Consider the following 21,290-nt stretch of genomic DNA (forward strand, 5'->3'; position numbering starts at 1 on the left):
CTTGATTAATGTTATTATTTGTATTTTGTTATTCTGCCACTATTTTTGTACCTTCCCTTTTGGAGCTGTATGGCTGGCCCCAGCCCTAGCTCGACAATAAACGGAGCAAAAAAAAAAAAAAAAAAATATCTATTTTGGCTTTTTTTGCCTTGGCGGCGGCTTCAGCCTCTAGCTCATCGAAAAAACGCTCTTCAAGCTCGGCTCTTGTGGCTTCTCTGGTACGCTTCATAATATATTTATCTGTAATAAATTACATTAATATTTAAATGAAAGACCTTATTAATTAATATTAAGACTATTTCAAAGCGAGTTAACGAAAACAATTATACCTAATCGAGGTAATTAAAATTTATTTTCTTACCTTACAAATGTGTGACAAGGAACTCAAACAGAATCTCTTTCCGGCCTCCTGAATCCTGATTTCAAGTTTCAAGTTCAACTGACCCGCCTTAACCTGGCTCTGTTCTTTTTTATACCATCAAGATGCCGGCGATTGCGCCGTCTACCGCCGTATTCTGGTAGTCGCTAGCAGTGTGGGAAATAAGGATTTTTTCAAAACTGGACCTGTGGCCAGTAGAGCCTAGGTATTTTAATTAAAAAACTGGCCACAGTGCCACCTACCATTTTTAGCCTCAAAAATCAGGCTTTCGTATTTTATGGCCAAATTATCTATTCTCGACAATATGCGCTATGGCATAGGCTTAGTAGGTTAGTTTTTAGAGGTATGGGTATTTCAAAATATTGGAGTCCTAAATTAAGAACTATTAGTCTTTATTGAGTAATGCTAAATTAAAAAATTCGACCCGTAGGGAGGGAGTTGGCACTCCATTGTTATCTTCCCATAGACGCTAATACAGTCAAAATCAGCAGGCTGCCTTTCCCTACAGACCAGACCCAAACAAGGCAACCGAGAGATTATCCTTCCTTTAGCTAACTGCAAAAATCACTTCATCTACAGATTCTACACTGTGTGTAGAGCGTAGACAGACATACGAAACCCACCCATAATCCCACTCCCAAATACACAATTCAGGCCAAACAAGCAAACAGCATAGAAGCAAAGACGAGACAATTTTAGGGACTAATCCCATAGTATTTATTTAATGAACCAAAATCTTGAGGGGGAAAAACTTTGAATTAATTAAGTGGCCACCAGGGCCAGTAGACCCCAAAGCGTTTAATTTTTAAACTGGCCCAGGTAATTTTTAAACTGGCTATTGGCCTGTGAAAGTGCCTTATTTCCCACACTGGTCGCTAGGCCCGGTTTTAATTTTTCCACGGCCAACTTCCACCCTTGCCTATATAGGCGAAGCCGACGGGGGAGATGAACTAGTTGGCCGTGGATTTTGCCCAACGCCGCCGAAAAGAAGCTGCGTTACTCCGCAAATCAGAGACAGGCTGGGAAATAAGGATATTTTTTAAACTAGTCCTTTGGACCAGTGACCCCCTAGTGTCTGAAATTATTTACTGGTCTCCGGACTGGTCCCAGCCTTTGCTCTCCAATAGATTTGCAATTAATAAACTGGTCCCGAGGACCAGTAACCCCCACTTCTTGAATTAAAAAACTAGTCCAAGCAATTAATAAACTGGTTTTGGACCAGAGGAAGTGTGCTATTTCCCAGCCTGATCAGAGATCGCGATTTTGCGGCGCCCCTCTGGGACCAGTCTGTCGTCTGCTAGAGCCTAGAGAAGCGAGGGTCGAAGTTAATAAAACTTGGATTTAAATTAAATCAATTTATATCATGTTTCGAACGCGTTTTTCGGGTAAATTATTAGTTATTAATAATAAACTTAACGTGGGAAGTCGCGATGCATCGTCTAATATTGGCGAAAGTAAGTTTAAAAGCCTTTTCTAAGCCTAGAACTCTATTTTTGACCAAGGCTTAGAACTATAAACTTTTAATTTGGCGTTATTATTTGTCTTAATTACTTAGAACAGGAATTCACGAGATTGCAATTAATAAGAAAACAAGAACCCAGACGTAGGGGTCCACCAAAAGGTCAAGTCAAAACCGAAGTAAGTGAAATTAATTAAGTTTAAATACACTTACAAATTATTTTTTGCTTCAGTTATCACAGCCTCGGTATAAAGAAATGCCTGTAGATCAAAATTGGTCAAGCGTTTGGCCAACAGCTCAGAGTTTTCGGCCATCAGTGGTGCCCTTGCCCTTATTTCAGGGTTATACTGTCAAGAAAAAGGCTCCACCAAATAAATTTGTTAATGCAGAGTTGATGAAAATCCCAAATTTCTTGCATTTAACACCTCCAGCCATTGATGCTCATTGCCAGGCTATAAAAAGTAATTAAAATTAATTAATTAAATGATATTGATTAATTAAATGACATTAATTCATATATTAAACAATTAATTATAGAATTCTGTACCCCCTGGCCTATGGAATTAAAAACAGATGAGGATTGTCATAAAAATTTCCCGTTAGAAGTTGTCAGTTCAGATTATATTTACACAGGGCCTAGTTTAAGGGATGCAAGGTCAAGGGTCGTCACCATAAAGGTACCATTAATGTTTTTTTTATTATTTATTTAAAAGGTAATTTTTAATTTGGTTTCAGTTCAAATTAGAGAAATTAAATTTGGACTACAGATCACGTGATAAGTTTATCAGATTAGTGGGTGATCGTTATGATGGTGATAATGATACCGTTACCATTGTTGCTGATAGATGTCCGCTTAAAAAACAAAATTATGATTATGCTATTTATGTCTTAACAGCATTGTACCATGAATCAAAGGTAATTAATTTAATTAAATTGGAATTAATGTAATTAAAAATTATCTAAAAATAATATTAAAAATTATCTAAAAATAATATTAAAAATTATCTAAAAAATAGTATTAAAAATTATCTAAAAATAGTATTAAAAATTATCTAAAAATAGTATTAAAAATTATCTAAAAATAGTATTAAAAATTATCTAAAAATAGTATTAAAAATTATCTAAAAATAGTATTAAAAATTATCTAAAAATAATATTAAAAATTATCTAAAAATAATATTAAAAATTATCTAAAAATTATCTAAAAATAATATTAAAAATTATCTAAAAATAATATTAAAAATTATCTAAAATAATATTAAAAATAATCTAAAATAAAATTAAAAATAATCTAAAATAAAATTAAAAATAATCTAAAATAAAATTAAAAATAATCCAAAATAATATTAAAAAAATACTTAAAATAATATTAAAATTATAGAATTATTTTGTAAGCTTGGTTAATTAATTACAATTGTAATTAGAATAAGGAAGATTGGGAGGCGGAGAAAACGGAGGATGACATGGAGGCGTTCTTTTTTGATCAAAGCAGATCGCAAAATAAAATTAAGAAAACTTTACAGGTATTTGTTTTTATTTTTTAATTATAATAACTAATGCTTTTCCTATGGCCCCTTATGGGTGACTTCACCCGCACCCTCAAACACGGGTGTATTGCAGAGTGAAACATTTCTACAGGGGCCATAGACTTAACATTGGAATGAAAACCCCTGAATGCTGACTTTCCCCTAACATTTTAAAAATAAAAAATGTTTAATTTTATTTTTTATTAAATTAATTAAAAATTAAGGCAATTCGCGGTGAAAATTCGGGGGAGGAATCCGAGGATATCCAAAAATACGGCGCTGATTTAGAAAAATTAATTAATGATGGCGAACCGGATGAAACATTACAATCTTACAAGAAAAATGCCTTGCACATTTTGGGTTTAAAACAAAACCCCAATATCAAACCTTCTGAAGAATAATTAATTAAATTGTAATTGTAATTTTAAATTTGTATGTAGAAAATTGATAAATAAATAAATAAAATAAAAACGAATTTGAATTTTAATTATTATTTTTTTTTTTGATTAAAATTCGTCGTCATGATGCACGTGACACATTTTTTTAAAGGGCAAGTATAGTGTTAAGAAAAAATCATAAAAATGGTCTTGAAAGTTACATTTTATCTCCCCCCGCTCTAGGGGGCGCCCTTGGACCAATTTTAGGCCTACTAGTTGACCTATAAGCGGGTAGAGTTCCTTTTTAAAGGGCAAGTAACATATTAAGAAAAATATGACCTTGCAAGTTACATAAAATTATTTACAGACATTACCTCCCCCAACTTTAGCATGCTATAAATGTGGGGCGCGGTAGACCCCCCCCACCACGCTCTGGGGGGGGGGGGCGCCCTGGGACCAATTCTAGGCCTACTAGTTCGCTTGCCCATTGGTCAAATCGGCTATTAGCGGGTGAGATTATAAACAATTCCATAAATTGCATGTAGAGAAACCAAGACACCTAAGGGGATGGAGGTCGCCATCTTAGGTGTTACTTCCCAGGCGCCAAGAGGCAACGCCACGTGGAGTTAGGCTTACCGACTAGCGATGCCTCCATCTAGCGGCGCTTCTTGGTACGAGGGAAATAACCGAAATAGGTCTAAGGTTATCTCTGATTTAAACGGATGTCTATTTCCTTATTTGATGATGGCTCAATATTATCTTGACTAAAGGTTAAAGATTGTAAGGGATTTCCTTGTAGATCTAATCGGATGTATTTAGCGTCATTAAGTTTGTTAAATACGTCATAGTCCAACCTTGATAAACTATTATTCCTGGAATTAATAAAAATTAATTATAATTAAAATATTACGGTTGTTTAAGAGAAGGTTACCTTAGATCCATATAAAATCTGGTAACAGATGGTCCGACTTTCAAAACATCGCTTTCAATAACTTCTATGGAATTATTGGATAATTTTATGGATTTACAATTATCGCAATACAATGACCTTTGACCCAAAATCAACCCCGGACTATTGGTCAAACTGAAACTCAGCAAATTTTTGAAATTTGAGGCGAAATCTTTTATCAAATATTTTATATCGCTGTGGTCAATTTGCAAATATTGTAACGATGGGAATGACTCGGATAATTTGGACCAATCCCAAGTTTGAAGGCCCGTGACGTCACGAATAGTTAGAGAATAGGTGCTAATAATTAAATCCCAAAATGGAGAGTCCCAACGTGACGTAGTCGTAAATGATACGTTCGAACTGATGATTTCTAAAGTCTGAAATGATTAAAAAATGTATTTCAACACGATTTTTCTGATATGTTCTTTGGGAAATCAATTTTGAATCCTAAGGGACACCGTTTTCGAGTTATGATTTGATAGAGTATTTTAGGGATGGCCCCTTATCGTTTAATTAGAAATTATTGTCTAGATCAGTTTCTTAATTGAGTTTAAGGGGTTATCCCTAAAATACCCATCCAATCATAACTCGAAAACAGTGTCCCTTGTGGCAAACAAAATGGAGATAGAAGTTACAACATCGACTCAAAATTGCTAACAAAGAACACTGCATGGCTGCAGACTTATCAGAAACACCCCTGTTTATCTTATGCAAGTCAAATTCCTAACTGACTGATAAGCAAGTGGAGCCAAAACTTATCTCAGCATATAGGATCGAGTATTTTTTATCTATATTCTTACTTGTATTTGAATGTTAGTAACACCCTTGATATCCAAGACGCCATTTTCATTAATGTTCACCAATTTTAAGGCATCCAAAATAAGCGTATCCTCGTATTCATTCAAAGTCAATAATAACTCCTCTAAAACACGGTTGTGTTCAGTTACGTTTACGCACGTTATAACACTTTGAAAAGTACAATGGCACAAAGACGGTAAATCACTTAACTCATCGCACAAGCAGTTGATTAAAACTAGGCAGTCAATGAAGGTCAATGAGGTCGCCAATAAATTTTCCAGCTTCATTGTTCATTTGTTTACTGGTAGTTAAATTCCATATGGGGGAAAATTATGTGCAGCGCATTTACGGCACTCATACATCAACCACGGCGACATTTTTCTGCGTAAGGGTACAAGACCGTTATTTGCAACTACAATGTTATCGTCACCGCGTTCAAGCTTTTTTTAATCTAATCTCTAACAGTTTTCGTATCTAAAACTTTTCATATATAAGTATGTAGAACTAATAATAAGTTGAAAAATAAAATATAAAAATTAAATACATAATTAAGGTTCAAACTTATAATATAAAATTAAAGTCAACAAGTTAAGGTCGCGTTATAGTAATATAATAGCGGCTAAATACGCCCGGTTTTTATCATTATTATCAAATTTTATCAACTGAATAAATTTCCCACTTTTCCCTGCAAAATATTATGATAATATCGAAAATTGGGGGTATGTTTTACCCAAAAAATATCGCTACCTTTTCCAAGTTATCTTGTTTATTGATACAATATTTTGTATCTCAATATCCGAAATAGAGGCGCGGTTTTATAAAGCCACTACTCACAAAATGAAATATAACCATTTAAGGAGTGGACCAAAATGTTTAGTCAGCATCGAATTCGAAGCTCGAGTAACACAATAAAACCGATTCAAATTTCAAACTGTATATACACCAAGCTACAAGTCACGTGACTCAGGGGGGAATGCCACGAGGGAAATGGCAATAATTGCACGTGCGAAACTGAACAGCGGGCGAGCCACACAAACTTTTTCTAATTGCATTCTTAGAAACTGTTAATTTAAAGGTAGTTACAACACGCTTTTATTGTCCCTTCTAAGCTTGAAAAGGACGCCTTGTTGCTGCTGGGAAAAAAATCGGGTGGTCCAATACTTTATTTTCGAGTACGTACGTGGTTTAATTTACCTATTGGGTTCGATTTAAAGATGTAATGTCCGAGCCCTTGATATCAAAACAACGCCGGAAAGATAATTAACGTTACTAAGGTAACCAACGATAATGACGCGATCGCGTGTTTTAAAATGTTTGCATGTAAAATCGTACTGAGAACACGTGTTTTAACGCTTTGTTTTATCTTGAAACTTACAAATTGACCATAGTAAAAAAAAGACTTATTGGAGTTTTGAGTCGAATTTGATGTAGAGGTAGTACTGTGTTATTTTTCTCTCTCTCTTGAATATATAATTATTAACAGCATCTGGTAGCAAAGCGGCGAAATACATTTTAACACTAACATTTACGAAATGCACGCGTCATGGTTGAGGCCACCGGATAGAGACAATGAGAGACAATGTACAGCTACATTATGTCTTTCCTCATTGTGTTGTCATTATATTTTAAGAATTAATTGTAGCCGTAACGAAAAAAAAAATAAATTTGGGTTGGGAACAGGCTGGTACATACGGGTTGTTAGTTGTTAATAAGTTGACACTGGTTTTTTTAAAACATGGAGTAATATTGTGGGAGATTCAGCTTTTAATTTTCATTTGTGGTTTGTTGAACACCGTTTATCGACTTTTAAAAATGTGACGTCAACACGGGTGTGAACTGATTTTAACACCTCTATGACGTCATTATCTCCGTGATGATTAAGTAACCACCCGTGTTAAAATTCGCCTGGAGAAATGGCAGAAGTCAATATTTCCGAAGTTGTAACAAATAATAATAACAAGTAGGACTTAATTAATGCTAATTTTATTAAGAAATTTTACATTAACATGGAGTGCATTTCATACTTGTTATTGTTACACCATTTCCACTGTGTACAATCTCGTGAACCATGTAATTAGTTTTTATTGTGCACATTAAACAAACTTATCATTCATTCATTAATACTGTGACTTTAGGGACTCAAATATTTGCTTTGGTTGTTTTAAGAAATACCAGCAGCTGTCTTCTTTTAACAGTATTAACCCCTAAGGGAAATTAACACAGAGTGCGGCCTAGATAATATTTTAACAATTATTTTCTTTCAAATACTTTGTTAGTAATTCTTGATTCGAATTTAAGCTGCAATAGACATAACTACTATCGAAAGGTGTTTCAAGCATCCATTTAAGATCGCAGTTGCAAATAAAATAATCGATATCTATAAGAAAAACAATTAATAATTAATTTATTTAGACTAGAATTAATTAATCTTACCATTTAATTGAATGGAAAATTAGTTAATTTTCGCTCGAATAATTGGATTCCAAGTTTCTTTTCGCAATTTATCAACTGGATTTCCGTCTAAAAACAAAATACCCGAACCTTTTTTGTCAAATTCGATTAAATTATCCGGTAATGTTTTAATTCGGTTGTTCCTACGAATGGTAATTTAAAAAATACATTAATTAATTAACTTAAAATTAAATAAGATTAAATTAGGGAACTTGTTACTTAATTGTTAATTTCAAAAATTTCCTGGCAGTCTAAAGTAATTTTCCCTGACCTTAAATCGAGTTGAATGAGATTTTCGGGTACACCACCGCTTCCGAAAACGCTAGCTCTTAGAGTTTGAATTTTATTGTTGCTCAGGTTGATCTTATCGCATTCCGGACAACTCAAGGAATTGTCGTCTAACCAAGTTAATTTTGAGTTAACTATAGAGATCCCTGTCACGTGTTGACCGTAAAAAGCGGACATTTCACTTGGTAACCTGGAGAATCGGCTATTTTCGATGAGTAACCATTCCGGAGCATCCCCGAAATATTGGGCCAGTTCGGACCAATTCCAATTGTGAATTCCCTTAACATTATCAAACTTGAAGTGCATTATTTTAACTTGTGACGTCATTAGACCAACTTGATCTTTGGGAGATTTCCAAAATGGCAGATTTACATCGACTAAATCCAACCTCTATAAAGTCCAATGCTCGAATGAATTAATTTACTATTTCAACAGAGAAGGCGGTTGTCAACTTACATACAACTTGGAACATTTTTCAAAATAGCTCACTTCCAAAAAATATGGTCGACTCCAGCTTTCAAGCACTAAAACATCGGCTTCAGAACAGTTTGATTTCAATGACTCTATGACGTCATTATCACCCCGACACTTTATCCACCCGTTTTGATTTTCACAAGGAGACGAAGAAATGACAAAACTCGCTAACCATGAAGACACAAGTAAAGCCAATTGAATCGTTACCATTTTTAATAGCGGCCTGTCTTTACTGATGCAAACGAAACAATTGAAAAGAAAAACAACAAAAAAAACCCCAATATTTCGCGAGAACGTTGTCAAATTCCACCTGCCTTTAAATTAATTAATAAATAAATTAATCTTCTTAATTACAATTAAAAGATTAAACCTTATCTCGAGTGTTACGCGAGTTTGATTTTGACGTGAAAACAATTCATTCGACAGATGTTCCCGGATTTATGTAATAATGTTCAATAAGTACGTTTTAATTCATGCTAATTTTATTAAGAAAATAAGCATTAAGGGTTGAGTGCTTTTCACACTCATTATAGTTACATTTATTTACACTGTGACTTTAAGCACTCGTGGTTTCAATAATGGCAGCTGTCTTGATTTAACACTACTAACCCCTACGGGAAATTAACACAAAGTGCGGCCACGATAATATTTTAACAATTGTTTTCATTCAAATACTTTGATAGTGGTTTGAATTGCGAGTTTAAATTGCAATAAACATAACTACTATCGAACGGTGTTTCAACCATAAATTTTAGATCGCATTTGCAAAGAAAGGATTCGCAATCTAAGACAAGATAATAATTATTTAAATAATAATCAATATCTTTATTTTATTTAATCTTACTTATTATATTAATGAATATTTCCCTAATTTTCGCTCCAATAAATGGATTAAAAGTTTCTTTTCGCAAAGTAATAATTGGATTCACGTCTAAACTCAAAATAAAGTGTATCTTCGAAATGGTATTATCCTTTTTGACCAATTCGAATAAATTATCTGGTAACGTTTTAATTCGATTTTTGCTACGTTAGGTAATTTAAAAAATATATTGATTAATTAACTTAAAAATTTAAATAAGATTATATTAGGGAACTTGACACATTCATTTTTCATTTCAAAATTCCCTGACGGTCTAAAATTATTTTCCCTGACCGACTTTATGGATTACCTTAATTGTAGGTAACGGAGATTTTCGGGTGCACCACTTCCAAAAACGCTAGCTCTTAGAGCTTCAATTTTATTGCCGCTCAGTGAGATGGATGCGCATTTCGGACAACTCAAGGAATTATCGTCTAACCAGGTCAATTTCGAACTGCTTATATTGATCTTTGTCACGTGGTGACCGTAAAAAGTGGACATTTCACTTGGTAACCTGGCGAATAGGCTATTGTGGATAATTAAATCCGTCGGAGCATCCCCGAAATATTGGGCCAAGTCTGTCCAATTCCAATTGTGAATTCCTTTAACATTATCAAACGTAATGGTCCTTATTTTAACAGGTGACGTTATTGGACCACCATCTTTGGGAGATTTCCAAAATGGCAGATTTACACCGATTAATTCCAAACTCTACAAAGTCCAATGATCGAATGAATTAATTTACTATTTCTCAACGGCGGAAGATAATAGTCAACTTACTTTCAACTTGGAACAGTTTTCAAAGTTACTGGCTTCCAAAAAATATGGTCGACTCCAGTTTTCAAGCGTCAAAAAATAGGTGGTTTCAGAACAGTTTGATTTCAATGACTCTATGGCGTCATCATCACCGCGACAAGTTAACACCCCGTATCCATTTTCACAAGGAGACGAAGAAATGACAAAAGTCAAAAACACCGAAGACAGAAGTAAACCGAATTGAATCGCTATCAATGGAATGGCGACCTGTCTTTACTGGTGTAAACGAAATAAATGAAGATAACTTAGATTTCGCGAGAAGTATACACTTTGAAAATGCGTTTGCATATTAATTAACCATCTCGAGTGTTACGTGGGTTTCATTTGAAGGTAAAACAATTGAATTCACGCGACAGATGTTCCCGGATTTACGTAATAATGTTCAATAAGTAGGTCAGAATTAATGCTAATTTTATTAAGAAAATAAACATTAACGTTGAGTGCAGCTCACACTTATTATTATTACATTTATTTATTTACACTGTGACTTTAAGCACTCGTGGTTTCAATAATGGCAGCTGTCTTAATTTAACACTACTAACCTCTACAAGAAATTAATTAACACAAAGTGCGGCCACGATAATATTTTAACAATTATTTTCATTCAAATACTTTGTTAATAATTCTTGATTAGAGTTTAAATTGCAATAAACGTAACTACTATCAAAAGGTGTTTCAAGCATCCATTTAAAATCGCATTTACAAATAAAATATTGGCTACCTATAAGAAAAATAAATTATAATTAATAATTAACTAATTTAGATTAAAATTAATCAAACTTACTTTTCAAATAAATGAATAATTTTGGAATTTTTGCTCCAATAATTGGTTGAAACGTTTTCTTCTCAAGATCACCGATTGGATTAGAGATTAATTTCAAATCAAATGCTGGCGCCCAATTAGCGTAAGGTTTTGTAATAAAACCGAATAAATTATCCGGTAACGATTTAATTTGGTTTTCGCTATAAATTAAAAAAATAAAATTAATTAACTAATTAATTAATTAATCAACTTAAAGTTAATTAAAATTACATATATTTATATATTACGTTAAATCGAGTAACAAGAGATTTTCGGGTCCATTAATTCCAAAAACACCGGACCGTAGAGCACGAATTTGATTTTTAATAAGTATAAAATTACTGCATTTTGAACAACTTAAAGAGTTATCGTCTAACCAAGTTAATTTCGAGTTTTTTATTGAGATCTGCGTCACGTGTTGTCCGTAAAAATGTAACATTTCACTTGGTAACCTGACGAATCGGCTATTGTAAATATTTAAGAACTTGGGAGAATTCCCAAAATATTCAGCCAATTCAGACCAATTCCAATTTTTTTTTTACCACCTACTCACACTAGTGCTTAGCCGTTAGGCCTTTAGCACCAGGAAGAATTGAGCGAGAGACCCGACGCGGCCCAGCACTGACGGGGGCCGCTAGGTCGTATGTGTAGAAGCAGGGAAGGATTGAGGTTTACTTGGGAGGTGACGGAAGGTGGAATTGGGGTAAGTCACCTCCGGCGGACACGGGACAGTCGGCACCTATAGGGTAGGATCGCCGACGTGTGTCGTATTTCCTCAAACTTTGCCGCCCAGAAGCTTGGCTTACAGGAGTGCGCCACACTCCCGGCACCAACCAACCAATTCCAATTGTGAATCCCCTTAACATTATCAAACGTAATAGCAGTCGTTATTTTAACTGGTGACGTCATTTGACCAACATCTTTAGGAGATTTCCAAAATGGCAGATTTACGTTGATTAAATTTAATGTCTAAAAAAACACTCAAATGAATTAATTTCCTATTGAAACAGCCATAAGTTTATAAGATATGTATGTTCCTTCCATAAGTTTGTTTAATTAATATCTGGTCATGAGTGAAAGGCTTGTAATTTTGAAGTGAGTGAGTGAGTGAGGTAGGTCATAGATTCGAGGAGGTAAATCGAGGGAGGCGCTGCTGTCAAATTTGGACTTAGTAATGCAGACTAAATTGGAACACCTAGATCGAATAAGTCCTAGCTGCAAAATTAATTAACCACCACCACCGAGTGTACTTAGGACTTCAATTTAATTCACTTCCGTCGTTCTCCTTGAGTCGAACTAGTTATCTCGAGCTGCTCTAAGTCACTCAGGGGTCCGATTCTACTACTGTCTTTATGATTTATAAGGATCAAAAATTGTCCTTAAACCTCGAAATTATCCTTATGCTCAAAAGTTCGTATTCTACTCCTTTCCCTATTAAAAATTGTCCTTATTAAGGATCAAAAATAATCCTTAAAGGCCGACTTCCACCGAAAAGGGTTCTTACGAACTGAAGACCGTGCATCGATTCTTAACAATAGAGCGACCGTGCCAATTTTCGAGTCCCCACTGGGGCAAAATTTGGAGGGGTTCTTACGAACTGAAAACCTTGCTATGCGGGTTCTTACGAACTGAAGATAAACAATAGAAAGTCTCTTAAATATTTTATTCCCGATTTTTACGACCCTCTGAAGGAAAATATCTATTGTTTATCTTCAGTTCGTAAGAACCCCCGTATCAAGGTTTTCAGTTCGTAAGAACCCCTCAAAATTTTGTCCAGCGGGGATTCGAAAATCGGCACGGTCGCTCCATTGTTACTCTCGATGCACGGTTTTCAGTTCGTAAGAACCCTTTTCGATGGAAGTCGGCCTTTAAGTTAAGGAGAAGAAAAAGCTGTCCTTAGAGACGTAAGGCTTGGAATTTATCCTTATTTGTTTTTCAAACTCAAATATGGTGGCATTTTTCATTGAGTTAGAAATGTTGCGTTTAGCCACTATAGCTCATATTGAGATACACCAAGACGGGATTTTAGTGAAAAGGAAGCTTTTTCGCGTTTGCATGTTTGAAAATGGTTCTTCGAATTAGAGAGATTTTTTCGTGAGGGAGTGAAGTCCCTCGCGAAGGAGATTCTTATGTTGTGAAGGTAATATGTTTTCAGTTACATTAGTGAAAATGACTTTTCATTATTAGGTTCAAAAATAAATAACTATACCTAATTAGAGATTTTTATTGACTCGCTTTGATATTCGTTATTATAAGCTTATTTGATAACTTAAATTGGTTTGAAGTTAAAACCGAAATTGGTTTAATCCAATGCGGTTCTACTGAAGGTTTATGCATTTAGGTGTAACTATGATATTACGCCGGCACAGTTTAAGGTATTGATATTAAACGGTCATTGATTTACGATGACTTTTGGTCATTGATTTACGATGACTTTTCGTCATACATGAAGGTTTCGCATATACATTTACGAAAAGTTACGGTTCTCAATTTATGAAGACTTATTCCACAAAAGAATTACTTCATCACATTTATGAATATTTAATTTCTTTTCCATCAAAACACCAGTGAATGTTTAATATCATAGCAGAATCGCACTGAATTCAAACAACCACCACTAAATTAAATAATTAGAGATATATTCTTTAAAACTAATAATGAAGTGTCATTTTTCCTAGGCAGTTGCATTAGGCCTAGGAATCTTTTCTTTTCCCTTACCTTTCAAACGTTAATAATTTCCTTCGCGAGTGACTTTACTCTCTCAGGAAAAAATCACTCGCTCGAATTGAGGGAGAAACTCGTAAATTCAGTCATTCCTTCAAATTCAATGAGCACGAGGGGTTTAATGTTTTAATCTCCTTCACTCTGTATGAAGGAAAACAAATATGACGGGCATACGCTTTTTCACTCCACGAGGGAGATTTTATAACTCGCGCTTTTCCCACTCTCAGTTTTTAAAAGAGAGTGAACGAGGGCCTAAGAGGCTAAGACTTGTCTACTCAAACTACCAAAAAATCGTCTGCTGAACTGAAAGAAACGCTATTGGCTACCCTGCCGGTAAAACGTCACGGCGTGTTTACTCTCCTTATCATTCGTAAGGATGGGATTGCTCATAAGGAGAATGGTTGTAGAATACGAATTTTGTGAAATATTTGAAAGATCCTTATCCTATCCTTAAGACCGAAATAAGGATTTGTCCTTACGAAGGGAATCCTTATAAATAAGGACAATAGTAGAATCGGACCCCTGGCAGAAGCATTACGAATAGTATAGGTAGTGCATATCAACTTATGGAGCGAACATATCACTTATAAACTTATGCAACAGCCAAGAATAATTGTCAACTTACATTCAATTTGGAACATTTTTCAAAGTTACTAGCTTCCAAAAAATATGGTTGACTCCAGTTTTCAAGCGTGAAAACATTGGTTTCAGAACAGTTTGATTGCAATGACTCTATGACGTCATCATCATCGCGACAACTTAACACTCCGTTATTATATTCACAAGGAGACGAAGAAATGACAAAAGTCAATAACACCGACGTTTGAACAAATAAAGTGAATTGAAATGATATCCGGTTCAGCATCTTAAGGTTCGTCTTTCCTGACCGAAATCCGGTTAAACAATTGATGTTCTAGGCGCCCGTGTTTAATTTGCATAATTAATAATTACCCGAATTATAATTCCAAGCAAAAAGATAAAAGGCATAACGTTATCTCAAGTGTTTTTATATATTCGACAGATGTTGTCGGATTTCGCAACGACTGATTGTTAAGTCAAATAAACTTGACACCAAACTGAATTAGGTACGCCCTTTCGAAGGTGTCAAAAATCACCGGTTTCGAAGGCGTGTATACTTTGATTAGATTATTTAATACAAAAATTAATTAACTCGTATTTAATTACTCGAAATAATAAAAATATCACATCTTAATTATTTTGGATTTAAATAAGTCTTTTAAAGACATCAATAAAATTAGCCGACATTTCTAGAAGCCACGTTACTAATAGAAAGACAGACAAATTCCGCGCGTTTCTTATAATAAATCTAAATTAAATACAATTCGGCTTAAAGCCATGCAAGGTGCATAATCACAGTCAGTGTTTTTTAATTATAACCAGTTAATTTTAATTAAGTGCATGAATCTAAGAAATTACGTAGATCCCGCTCCAGAGATTTATCGGGGTCAACCCGAGCCACGCAAAGATTGTTACTGATATCAAATTGGTAATCCTTCAACCATTTCAATCTGCAGTCGCATTCAAGAACGATTACGTTACCAGATTCTATATATAAATGTATATTAAAATAATAGTTATTTTAAAACAATTAAAATAACGTTTTATTATTAACAACTTGCCATTAATCTCGATATGAATTTTATCTTGTATCACAACGATAATTGGTTCGAATGTTTCCTTTTCTAGAGTTACGATTGGATTACCAATTAATTTTAATTTAAATTCTCTTAATGGTTCGTATTTATCTTTCATGAAGGCGAATAAGTCAGTTGGTAACTTTGTTAACTTGTTATTGCTATAGAAAAAAGAATAAGTCTATTAAAGGGAGGGTGAAGTAGAAAATCAAGTGATTTTTTATCGATTCTTCTACTAATTATAAGACCAGTCTGCATAGTGAAACATCCAGGAAATACTTCCGAATGATTTTAAAATTCAAATTAGGTTCAGATTTTAAGGATAATTTGAAACTAGCACCTCCGACCAATCACGTAACGCCCTGCCTTTTTGTTAACAAAATTCTCGTGGCACGTTCCATGTCTCGCGCCACGATTATCACGTAGCGCGCGAATTTTATCAAATCTCGTGATAAATTTCTTTAGGCATGGCGCGTGCCACGAGAATTTTGTTAACAAAAAGGCAGGGCGTTACGTGATTGGTCGGAGGTGCTAGTTTCAAATTATCCTTAAAATCTGAACCTAATTTGAATTTTAAAATCATTCGGAAGTATTTCCTGAATGTTTCACTATGCAGGCTGGTCTTATAATTAGTAGAAGAATCGATAAAAAAACACTTGATTTTCTACTTCACCCTCCCTTTAAGTCTGGCAAATACCGTATTTTAAAATTAAATGTTGCTAACCTTAACTCGAGTTGTTGCAATTCTTTGGGTCCCTGGCCAAATACAGAACCCCTTAATTCCGTAATATCATTGTCATTTAAAACAATGCTGCGGCAATTACGGCAATTTAATGAATCGTCGTCCAACCATCGCAAACTGCAATTTTTAATCGTTATATATTCAACCCCATTTTGGAAGAAATTGCTCAAATCCGATTGCAATTTTGGCCAACGGCAATTTTCGGCAATGAAAAAGACGACATTGTTATCGAATAATTGCGCCAGTTCAGCCCAGTTCCAATTAGAAACTCCAATAACTGATTTAAACTCGAGTGTCTCGATATTTCCCATTTTATTACCGTAATCTTGACCTCGATTCGGAATCGATTTCCAAAATGGTATTGTCACCTCCGATAAAATTATTGTCTTTAGTTTTTAAAAGAGAAAATGAAAGAAATTAACTTGTGTTAATTTTTAAAATTAAAATTAATCTCAATTAATTAAACTCACACTCAATTCCGTAAGGTCCGTTAGAATTTCGCTGGGAAAATAAGGCAACTGCGAAATACGATTTATAATTATCGAATCGACGTATTCTTTATCGGCAATTGCAATTAATCCGTTCTTAAGTTCATTGTAATTTTTGAAATCCTGGCAAATTATTTTGCTTAGATCGTAATCACCGTAGTCTTCGACATAAGTGTAATTACAATCGCAATTAACTTTTCTATTATAATTAATTAACGAAATTAAGATGATGGTAAAAGAATAATAATAAGTCCTTAACACCGCCATGACGTTCGATTATAAGGATAGACAATAAATGAAATTATATAGATGGATTTCTACATCGACAAAAGCGAATTTTTATTGCTTGATAAGATGTAATGAAATATTAGCCATTCAATAAATACCTATTTTATCAAAAGTAAGATACGTTTCGAGTCCCGAATAGTAGACAGATTAAGTTTGTTAAATTTCCAACAGAAAACGGCAACCTAACCTTCCATTTGAATCAAAAATAGGGCAGGAATAAATACAGCTACTAGGAATAACTATTTTCACTTAATGTATCTAGACCGGCTTTATGGGAGGAGCTAGCTACAAAACTAAGCGAATTTTACCTCGCGAATAGAGCTATCTCAGAAGCCTTAGTGTGACGTCACCCAACCTATTTGCACATAGAACCAAGACGGTACCACTGATAAACCATTGCCCGTGACGTTTTATCTATAGGCACTGACGTCACACCTGAGATAGCTCTATAATCTATCTCGCTGCGCCTGTTGCATGATCTTACGCGCGTACCTGAGAACTCACGTTGCTACCATGCAACAACCAATGAAGTTACACTGTTAGAAAGACGTCATCAGAATTATGAGTAAGTTCCCAAGGCCGGCCCACAAAACCTGAATTCATAGAAATGAACAGATGGATTTAGTGTTTGCATAATGATTCCAATTATCTGAATTTATTCCTGAACCTAACCATTAAATTACAACAGAAAAACCTTTTTTTCTTCTTAAGCCTAACCTAAACACTAACCTAACCTAAACTTAAGCCTAACCACGGTTAAACTGGTTTCAGGGTCAATTTGAAGCTTACACTCTCTAACACATCTGTAAAGGTGTGATATAAAATTCATTATCAAGTGAGGACAGCAGATGCTAAACAGCGTTGGTTTGGAAGTTTTATGGCTTTAATATAACAATATAAACCAGGGTTTCTGAAGCTCTTTTTTATCGCAATCATAAATTGGAACTGATTTTTATTACAAGTGGAGGTTTTTAAGATCCGTTTGGAGAAGTTCATACATACGTAACGTTAACCGATAAGAGAGAAAAACAACCTCTGTACAGTTAAGTTGTAACGAAGCCAAGAACAGTTTACTGGTATACCCTGGACCGATATTTATTAATATATTAGATTTGGTTTAAGAATGAGTAGCTGTGACGCAAAACGGAAGTACTTAGTTATCGATACAGATTGCGGGGTTGATGACGCTTTGGCTATTCTACTGGCATTGTCCACGACTGACCAACATGATATATTGGCATTTACTTCCGTTTTCGGCAATACTTCCGCAGAAAATGCCGCCACTAACGTTAGAAGGTTGACCAAAGCCGCAAATAAGGCCCAAGTTAGTTAGTTTTATTTATAGCCACGTTATTTTTGTGTTAAATTTAATGATACTTGGAGGGATTACTCTATGGAATGCGCTCTATCACGTGTACCCTCAATTTTTATCTATCTACTGTAGAAATAAAGTTAGAGGTAGTTGTAGATGAAATAAAGTTGAACTTTAGGTTACAAACTTCTTTCCCTAGTATCTAACTTATTTTATAAGTAAAATTTATGAAACTTGGTGCAATTACTCTATGGAATGTGCTCTTTCACGTGGTACTTTCAAATTTAATCTATTTATTGTAGGAGGAAAGCTACGAGTAATTAAAAAATGAAAGTAGTTTTTAATTGTCCCCACAATTTAATTTCTGTCTATAGATCCCAGTTTACGTTGGTTGTGGTCAAGCTATATCGTTGTCCGGCGCTCCGTTAGACACATCGGAATTCCACGGTAACGATGGCTTCGGAGGCGTGTCCGAGTTATACCCAACGTCGCCTAACAACCCAATACAAAAAGAATGCTCGGCCGTAGCTTTATGCAAATTAGCACAACAATACCCTGGTCAAATCACCGTTATCGCATTGGGACCACTAACGAATTTGGCCGTTGCACATTTAATCGACTCAAATTTCTCCAATAATTTGAAGGAGGTTTGCGTCATGGGTGGAAATATTGATGGTATAATTAAGTTAATTAAAGCTCTAATTGCGTTTTAATTGAGATTAATGTGATTAAAGGCATAGGTAACGTGACGGTCAGCGCCGAGTTTAACTTTTATTGCGATCCTGAGGCGGCTCTACACGTCATCGACGGATTCAAATGTCCGGTTACTGTCGTACCATGGGAGTTAAGTTTCAGACAAGCCCTAGATTGGGTACGTCAGTAAATATGAATGCATAGCGTTTTTTTTAAACGATATCAATGTTTCAATAGGAATGGTATTTTAAATGGATAAAACATAACACAAAAACTGCAAAAATAATCCGTGACGTCACTAAATCCTCCACAACTGACCAATGGGTTAACAGTTACCCGGATGGAATTCCGGTTCCGGACTTATTAGCAGTTGCTTTAACCCTTTTCCCGGAAGTAATCGAGGAGTCGATAAACGAATGGGTCAGCGTGGAACTGACCGGTACTTTGACCAGAGGCATGATGGTAGTCGATCGACGACGATCTGAACCAGACGACAAGAAACCCAAACCCAAAAATAAGATTCAAGTAATTAACCGAATTAATTTGGAGAAATTAAAAATGGTTTTAACACCAATGACAACCCAAGAATGGATTAAATAAATTAAACTTTTAATTTACTTATATTTAAGTTACAATACGTCTCTTGGTTTTATTACTCCTTGTTCCGTTTTCCATGAAATTTTCAAAGACATTTCTGTTGATTTTTTAAGATTTCTATCATGGAGTAATTAGGGTGTCCTTGACACGACCCGAAAATTCGGATATTTCCACGTTTTTTTAGGACCCATTTCATGGTTTCACATTCGCAGTTGAATGGATTTCCAGCAGCCTCGATTAATAAATTATGTTTTAATTTGGGAGCTATGTTGATTACCATTTCTTGGTTCAAAGTGGTCAGCTGATTTCCGTCCAGAAATACTTTGTTCAATTCAGGGAAATCATTCAATAAATTATCGGGAACGTGACGCAGCAAATTATCACTGAAAATAAATTATTATTAAATTAATTGGGATTAAATACGACTTAAATTAATTGAGATTAAAAGAAAATTTAAAATAATTTAGTTTAAATGAAGAATTAACTAATTGAGATTAAATGGAAATCTAAATTAATTTAGGTTAAATGGAAATCTAAATTAATTTAGGTTAAATGGAAATATAAATTAATTTAGGTTAAATGAAGACTTAAATTAATTGAGATTAAATACTAACCTCAAATTCAGAAATTCCAATTTCAAACAAGATTGTCCGGGTTTCAAATCCCGTTTAGTACAAATTGGTAATACTTCGCGTCGAATTTCCTTCAACTTATTATTACTCAGGTCAATAACCTTCGCTTCGGACAGAGTGGACAACGAAAGGTCATCGATGCATTTGACCCCGTTATCATTAACGTTCAAAATTGTCAAAGAAGATCCCCAAGCCCCTGTAGTGTTGGCCGAAACGGGTATAATCGAAAACGGACTCTTTCGGATGGTCAGTTTGAACAAAGACCAGAAACTCGAGAAAGCTTTATCCCATTCGACTAGTTCAAAACCCTGGACAGAGGTCAAGCTTAATGATTGAAGAGTTTCGCTTAAAACAACTTCATCGGACATTTTAAACGTCGAGTCCATTTTGACATCGGTAAATGTTAAATCTAAAGCTTCTATTTCCTAAAAATAATTAAATTAAATTTAATCACAATTAATTTTCTAAAATAAATAATTAATAAATAAATTAATTACCTTAAAAAGTCCATTAGGGTAAGGTATCAAATTTCCATCGCTGATATCAATAGAAAAAAAACTTAGCCCTCGTACAATATCCAATGCTTCCTTCAATTCTTGCCCATTTTTAAAAGAATTGCACTTTAATTGCCGCAAATATTGTTCATCATCATCATCATCGGTTTCCGCTTCTAAACAGCGGCAAGAATGATGCGATTGCAATTTACGGCAATTATCAACATTTAAAGCCAAAACCGCGCCCGTTAAAAGCGAAATTAAAACTAAACCTTTCAACATCGTGATTGGAAATAAACTGAAATTACCTGTCTTAATTGCGTTTGAAGAAAATATATCTTATCTTTAATAACCAGTGTCTTGAGATTCGTCGAGTAATTAAGACATTATTACATAGATAAGTCCTTATCTATGCAAAAAGAAAGACGCTTGCCAATGCTAAGAACTCAATAAAATTCAATAGCAGTGAATTATTTTATTTAAT

General features: G+C 34.5%; 5 protein-coding genes across 5 annotated transcripts; 2 read left to right on the forward strand and 3 right to left on the reverse strand.

The window, feature by feature from the left end:
- The first annotated feature begins 1,653 nt into the window (after nt 1–1,653).
- Nucleotides 1,654–3,839, forward strand: LOC149615403 (small ribosomal subunit protein mS35-like). Its single transcript, XM_089856233.1, has 7 exons — nt 1,654–1,833; nt 1,935–2,017; nt 2,071–2,299; nt 2,376–2,515; nt 2,574–2,753; nt 3,263–3,361; nt 3,589–3,839. Exons 1-7 carry the CDS (start codon nt 1,743–1,745, stop codon nt 3,763–3,765), a joined length of 999 nt encoding a protein of 332 aa, XP_089712359.1. The 5' UTR covers nt 1,654–1,742; the 3' UTR covers nt 3,766–3,839.
- Nucleotides 3,549–5,925, reverse strand: LOC149615404 (uncharacterized). Its single transcript, XM_089856234.1, has 3 exons — nt 5,494–5,925; nt 4,673–5,070; nt 3,549–4,613 (listed from the first exon to the last, which is right to left on the reverse strand). The coding sequence occupies exons 1-3, from the start codon at nt 5,776–5,778 to the stop codon at nt 4,445–4,447; spliced, it is 852 nt and encodes a 283-aa protein (XP_089712360.1). The 5' UTR covers nt 5,779–5,925; the 3' UTR covers nt 3,549–4,444.
- Nucleotides 5,926–9,338: 3,413 nt separating this feature from the next.
- On the reverse strand, nt 9,339–10,064 carry LOC149615405 (uncharacterized). Its single transcript, XM_089856498.1, has 3 exons — nt 9,874–10,064; nt 9,549–9,727; nt 9,339–9,488 (listed from the first exon to the last, which is right to left on the reverse strand). Exons 1-3 carry the CDS (start codon nt 10,062–10,064, stop codon nt 9,355–9,357), a joined length of 504 nt encoding a protein of 167 aa, XP_089712624.1. The 3' UTR covers nt 9,339–9,354.
- Nucleotides 10,065–10,122: 58 nt separating this feature from the next.
- Nucleotides 10,123–11,715, reverse strand: LOC149615406 (uncharacterized). The gene is made up of 4 exons (XM_089856499.1): nt 11,430–11,715; nt 11,164–11,342; nt 10,344–11,100; nt 10,123–10,274 (listed from the first exon to the last, which is right to left on the reverse strand). The coding sequence occupies exons 1-3, from the start codon at nt 11,618–11,620 to the stop codon at nt 10,967–10,969; spliced, it is 504 nt and encodes a 167-aa protein (XP_089712625.1). The 5' UTR covers nt 11,621–11,715; the 3' UTR covers nt 10,123–10,274; nt 10,344–10,966.
- A 6,486-nt stretch (nt 11,716–18,201) lies between these two features.
- LOC149615407 (nucleoside hydrolase-like) lies at nt 18,202–19,718 on the forward strand. Its single transcript, XM_089857134.1, has 4 exons — nt 18,202–18,402; nt 18,765–19,065; nt 19,125–19,261; nt 19,321–19,718. Exons 1-4 carry the CDS (start codon nt 18,202–18,204, stop codon nt 19,681–19,683), a joined length of 1,002 nt encoding a protein of 333 aa, XP_089713260.1. The 3' UTR covers nt 19,684–19,718.
- The last annotated feature ends 1,572 nt before the right edge of the window (nt 19,719–21,290 follow it).

This window comes from Phalangium opilio, unplaced genomic scaffold (assembly GCF_054372755.1).
Source record: "Phalangium opilio isolate 3A_F unplaced genomic scaffold, DU_Popi_V2 ptg000217l_1, whole genome shotgun sequence".
In the NCBI taxonomy this organism is placed as follows: domain Eukaryota; kingdom Metazoa; phylum Arthropoda; class Arachnida; order Opiliones; family Phalangiidae; genus Phalangium; species Phalangium opilio.

What these genes read in the sequence shown, in the direction of transcription:
- LOC149615407 (XM_089857134.1), top strand. Translation starts at nt 18,202, where the DNA reads ATGAGTAGCTGTGACGCAAAACGGAAGTACTTAGTTATCGATACAGAT. An exon ending in AAGCCGCAAATAAGGCCCAA is followed by an intron (nt 18,403 to 18,764) that starts GTTAGTTAGTTT and finishes TTCTGTCTATAG; the next exon opens with ATCCCAGTTTACGTTGGTTG. An exon ending in TCAGACAAGCCCTAGATTGG is followed by an intron (nt 19,262 to 19,320) that starts GTACGTCAGTAA and finishes ATGTTTCAATAG; the next exon opens with GAATGGTATTTTAAATGGAT.
- LOC149615405 (XM_089856498.1), bottom strand. Translation starts at nt 10,064, where the DNA reads ATGTCCACTTTTTACGGTCACCACGTGACAAAGATCAATATAAGCAGT. An exon ending in CTCCGTTACCTACAATTAAG is followed by an intron (nt 9,728 to 9,873) that starts GTAATCCATAAA and finishes TACCTAACGTAG; the next exon opens with CAAAAATCGAATTAAAACGT. An exon ending in AATATTCATTAATATAATAA is followed by an intron (nt 9,489 to 9,548) that starts GTAAGATTAAAT and finishes ATCTTGTCTTAG; the next exon opens with ATTGCGAATCCTTTCTTTGC.
- LOC149615406 (XM_089856499.1), bottom strand. Translation starts at nt 11,620, where the DNA reads ATGTTACATTTTTACGGACAACACGTGACGCAGATCTCAATAAAAAAC. An exon ending in CTCTTGTTACTCGATTTAAC is followed by an intron (nt 11,343 to 11,429) that starts GTAATATATAAA and finishes TTTAATTTATAG; the next exon opens with CGAAAACCAAATTAAATCGT. An exon ending in ATTATTCATTTATTTGAAAA is followed by an intron (nt 11,101 to 11,163) that starts GTAAGTTTGATT and finishes TTTTTCTTATAG; the next exon opens with GTAGCCAATATTTTATTTGT.
- LOC149615403 (XM_089856233.1), top strand. Translation starts at nt 1,743, where the DNA reads ATGTTTCGAACGCGTTTTTCGGGTAAATTATTAGTTATTAATAATAAA. An exon ending in TCATTGCCAGGCTATAAAAA is followed by an intron (nt 2,300 to 2,375) that starts GTAATTAAAATT and finishes AATTAATTATAG; the next exon opens with AATTCTGTACCCCCTGGCCT. An exon ending in CAAGGGTCGTCACCATAAAG is followed by an intron (nt 2,516 to 2,573) that starts GTACCATTAATG and finishes ATTTGGTTTCAG; the next exon opens with TTCAAATTAGAGAAATTAAA.
- LOC149615404 (XM_089856234.1), bottom strand. Translation starts at nt 5,778, where the DNA reads ATGAAGCTGGAAAATTTATTGGCGACCTCATTGACCTTCATTGACTGC. An exon ending in TTACTAACATTCAAATACAA is followed by an intron (nt 5,071 to 5,493) that starts GTAAGAATATAG and finishes TAATCATTTCAG; the next exon opens with ACTTTAGAAATCATCAGTTC. An exon ending in AGATTTTATATGGATCTAAG is followed by an intron (nt 4,614 to 4,672) that starts GTAACCTTCTCT and finishes TATTAATTCCAG; the next exon opens with GAATAATAGTTTATCAAGGT.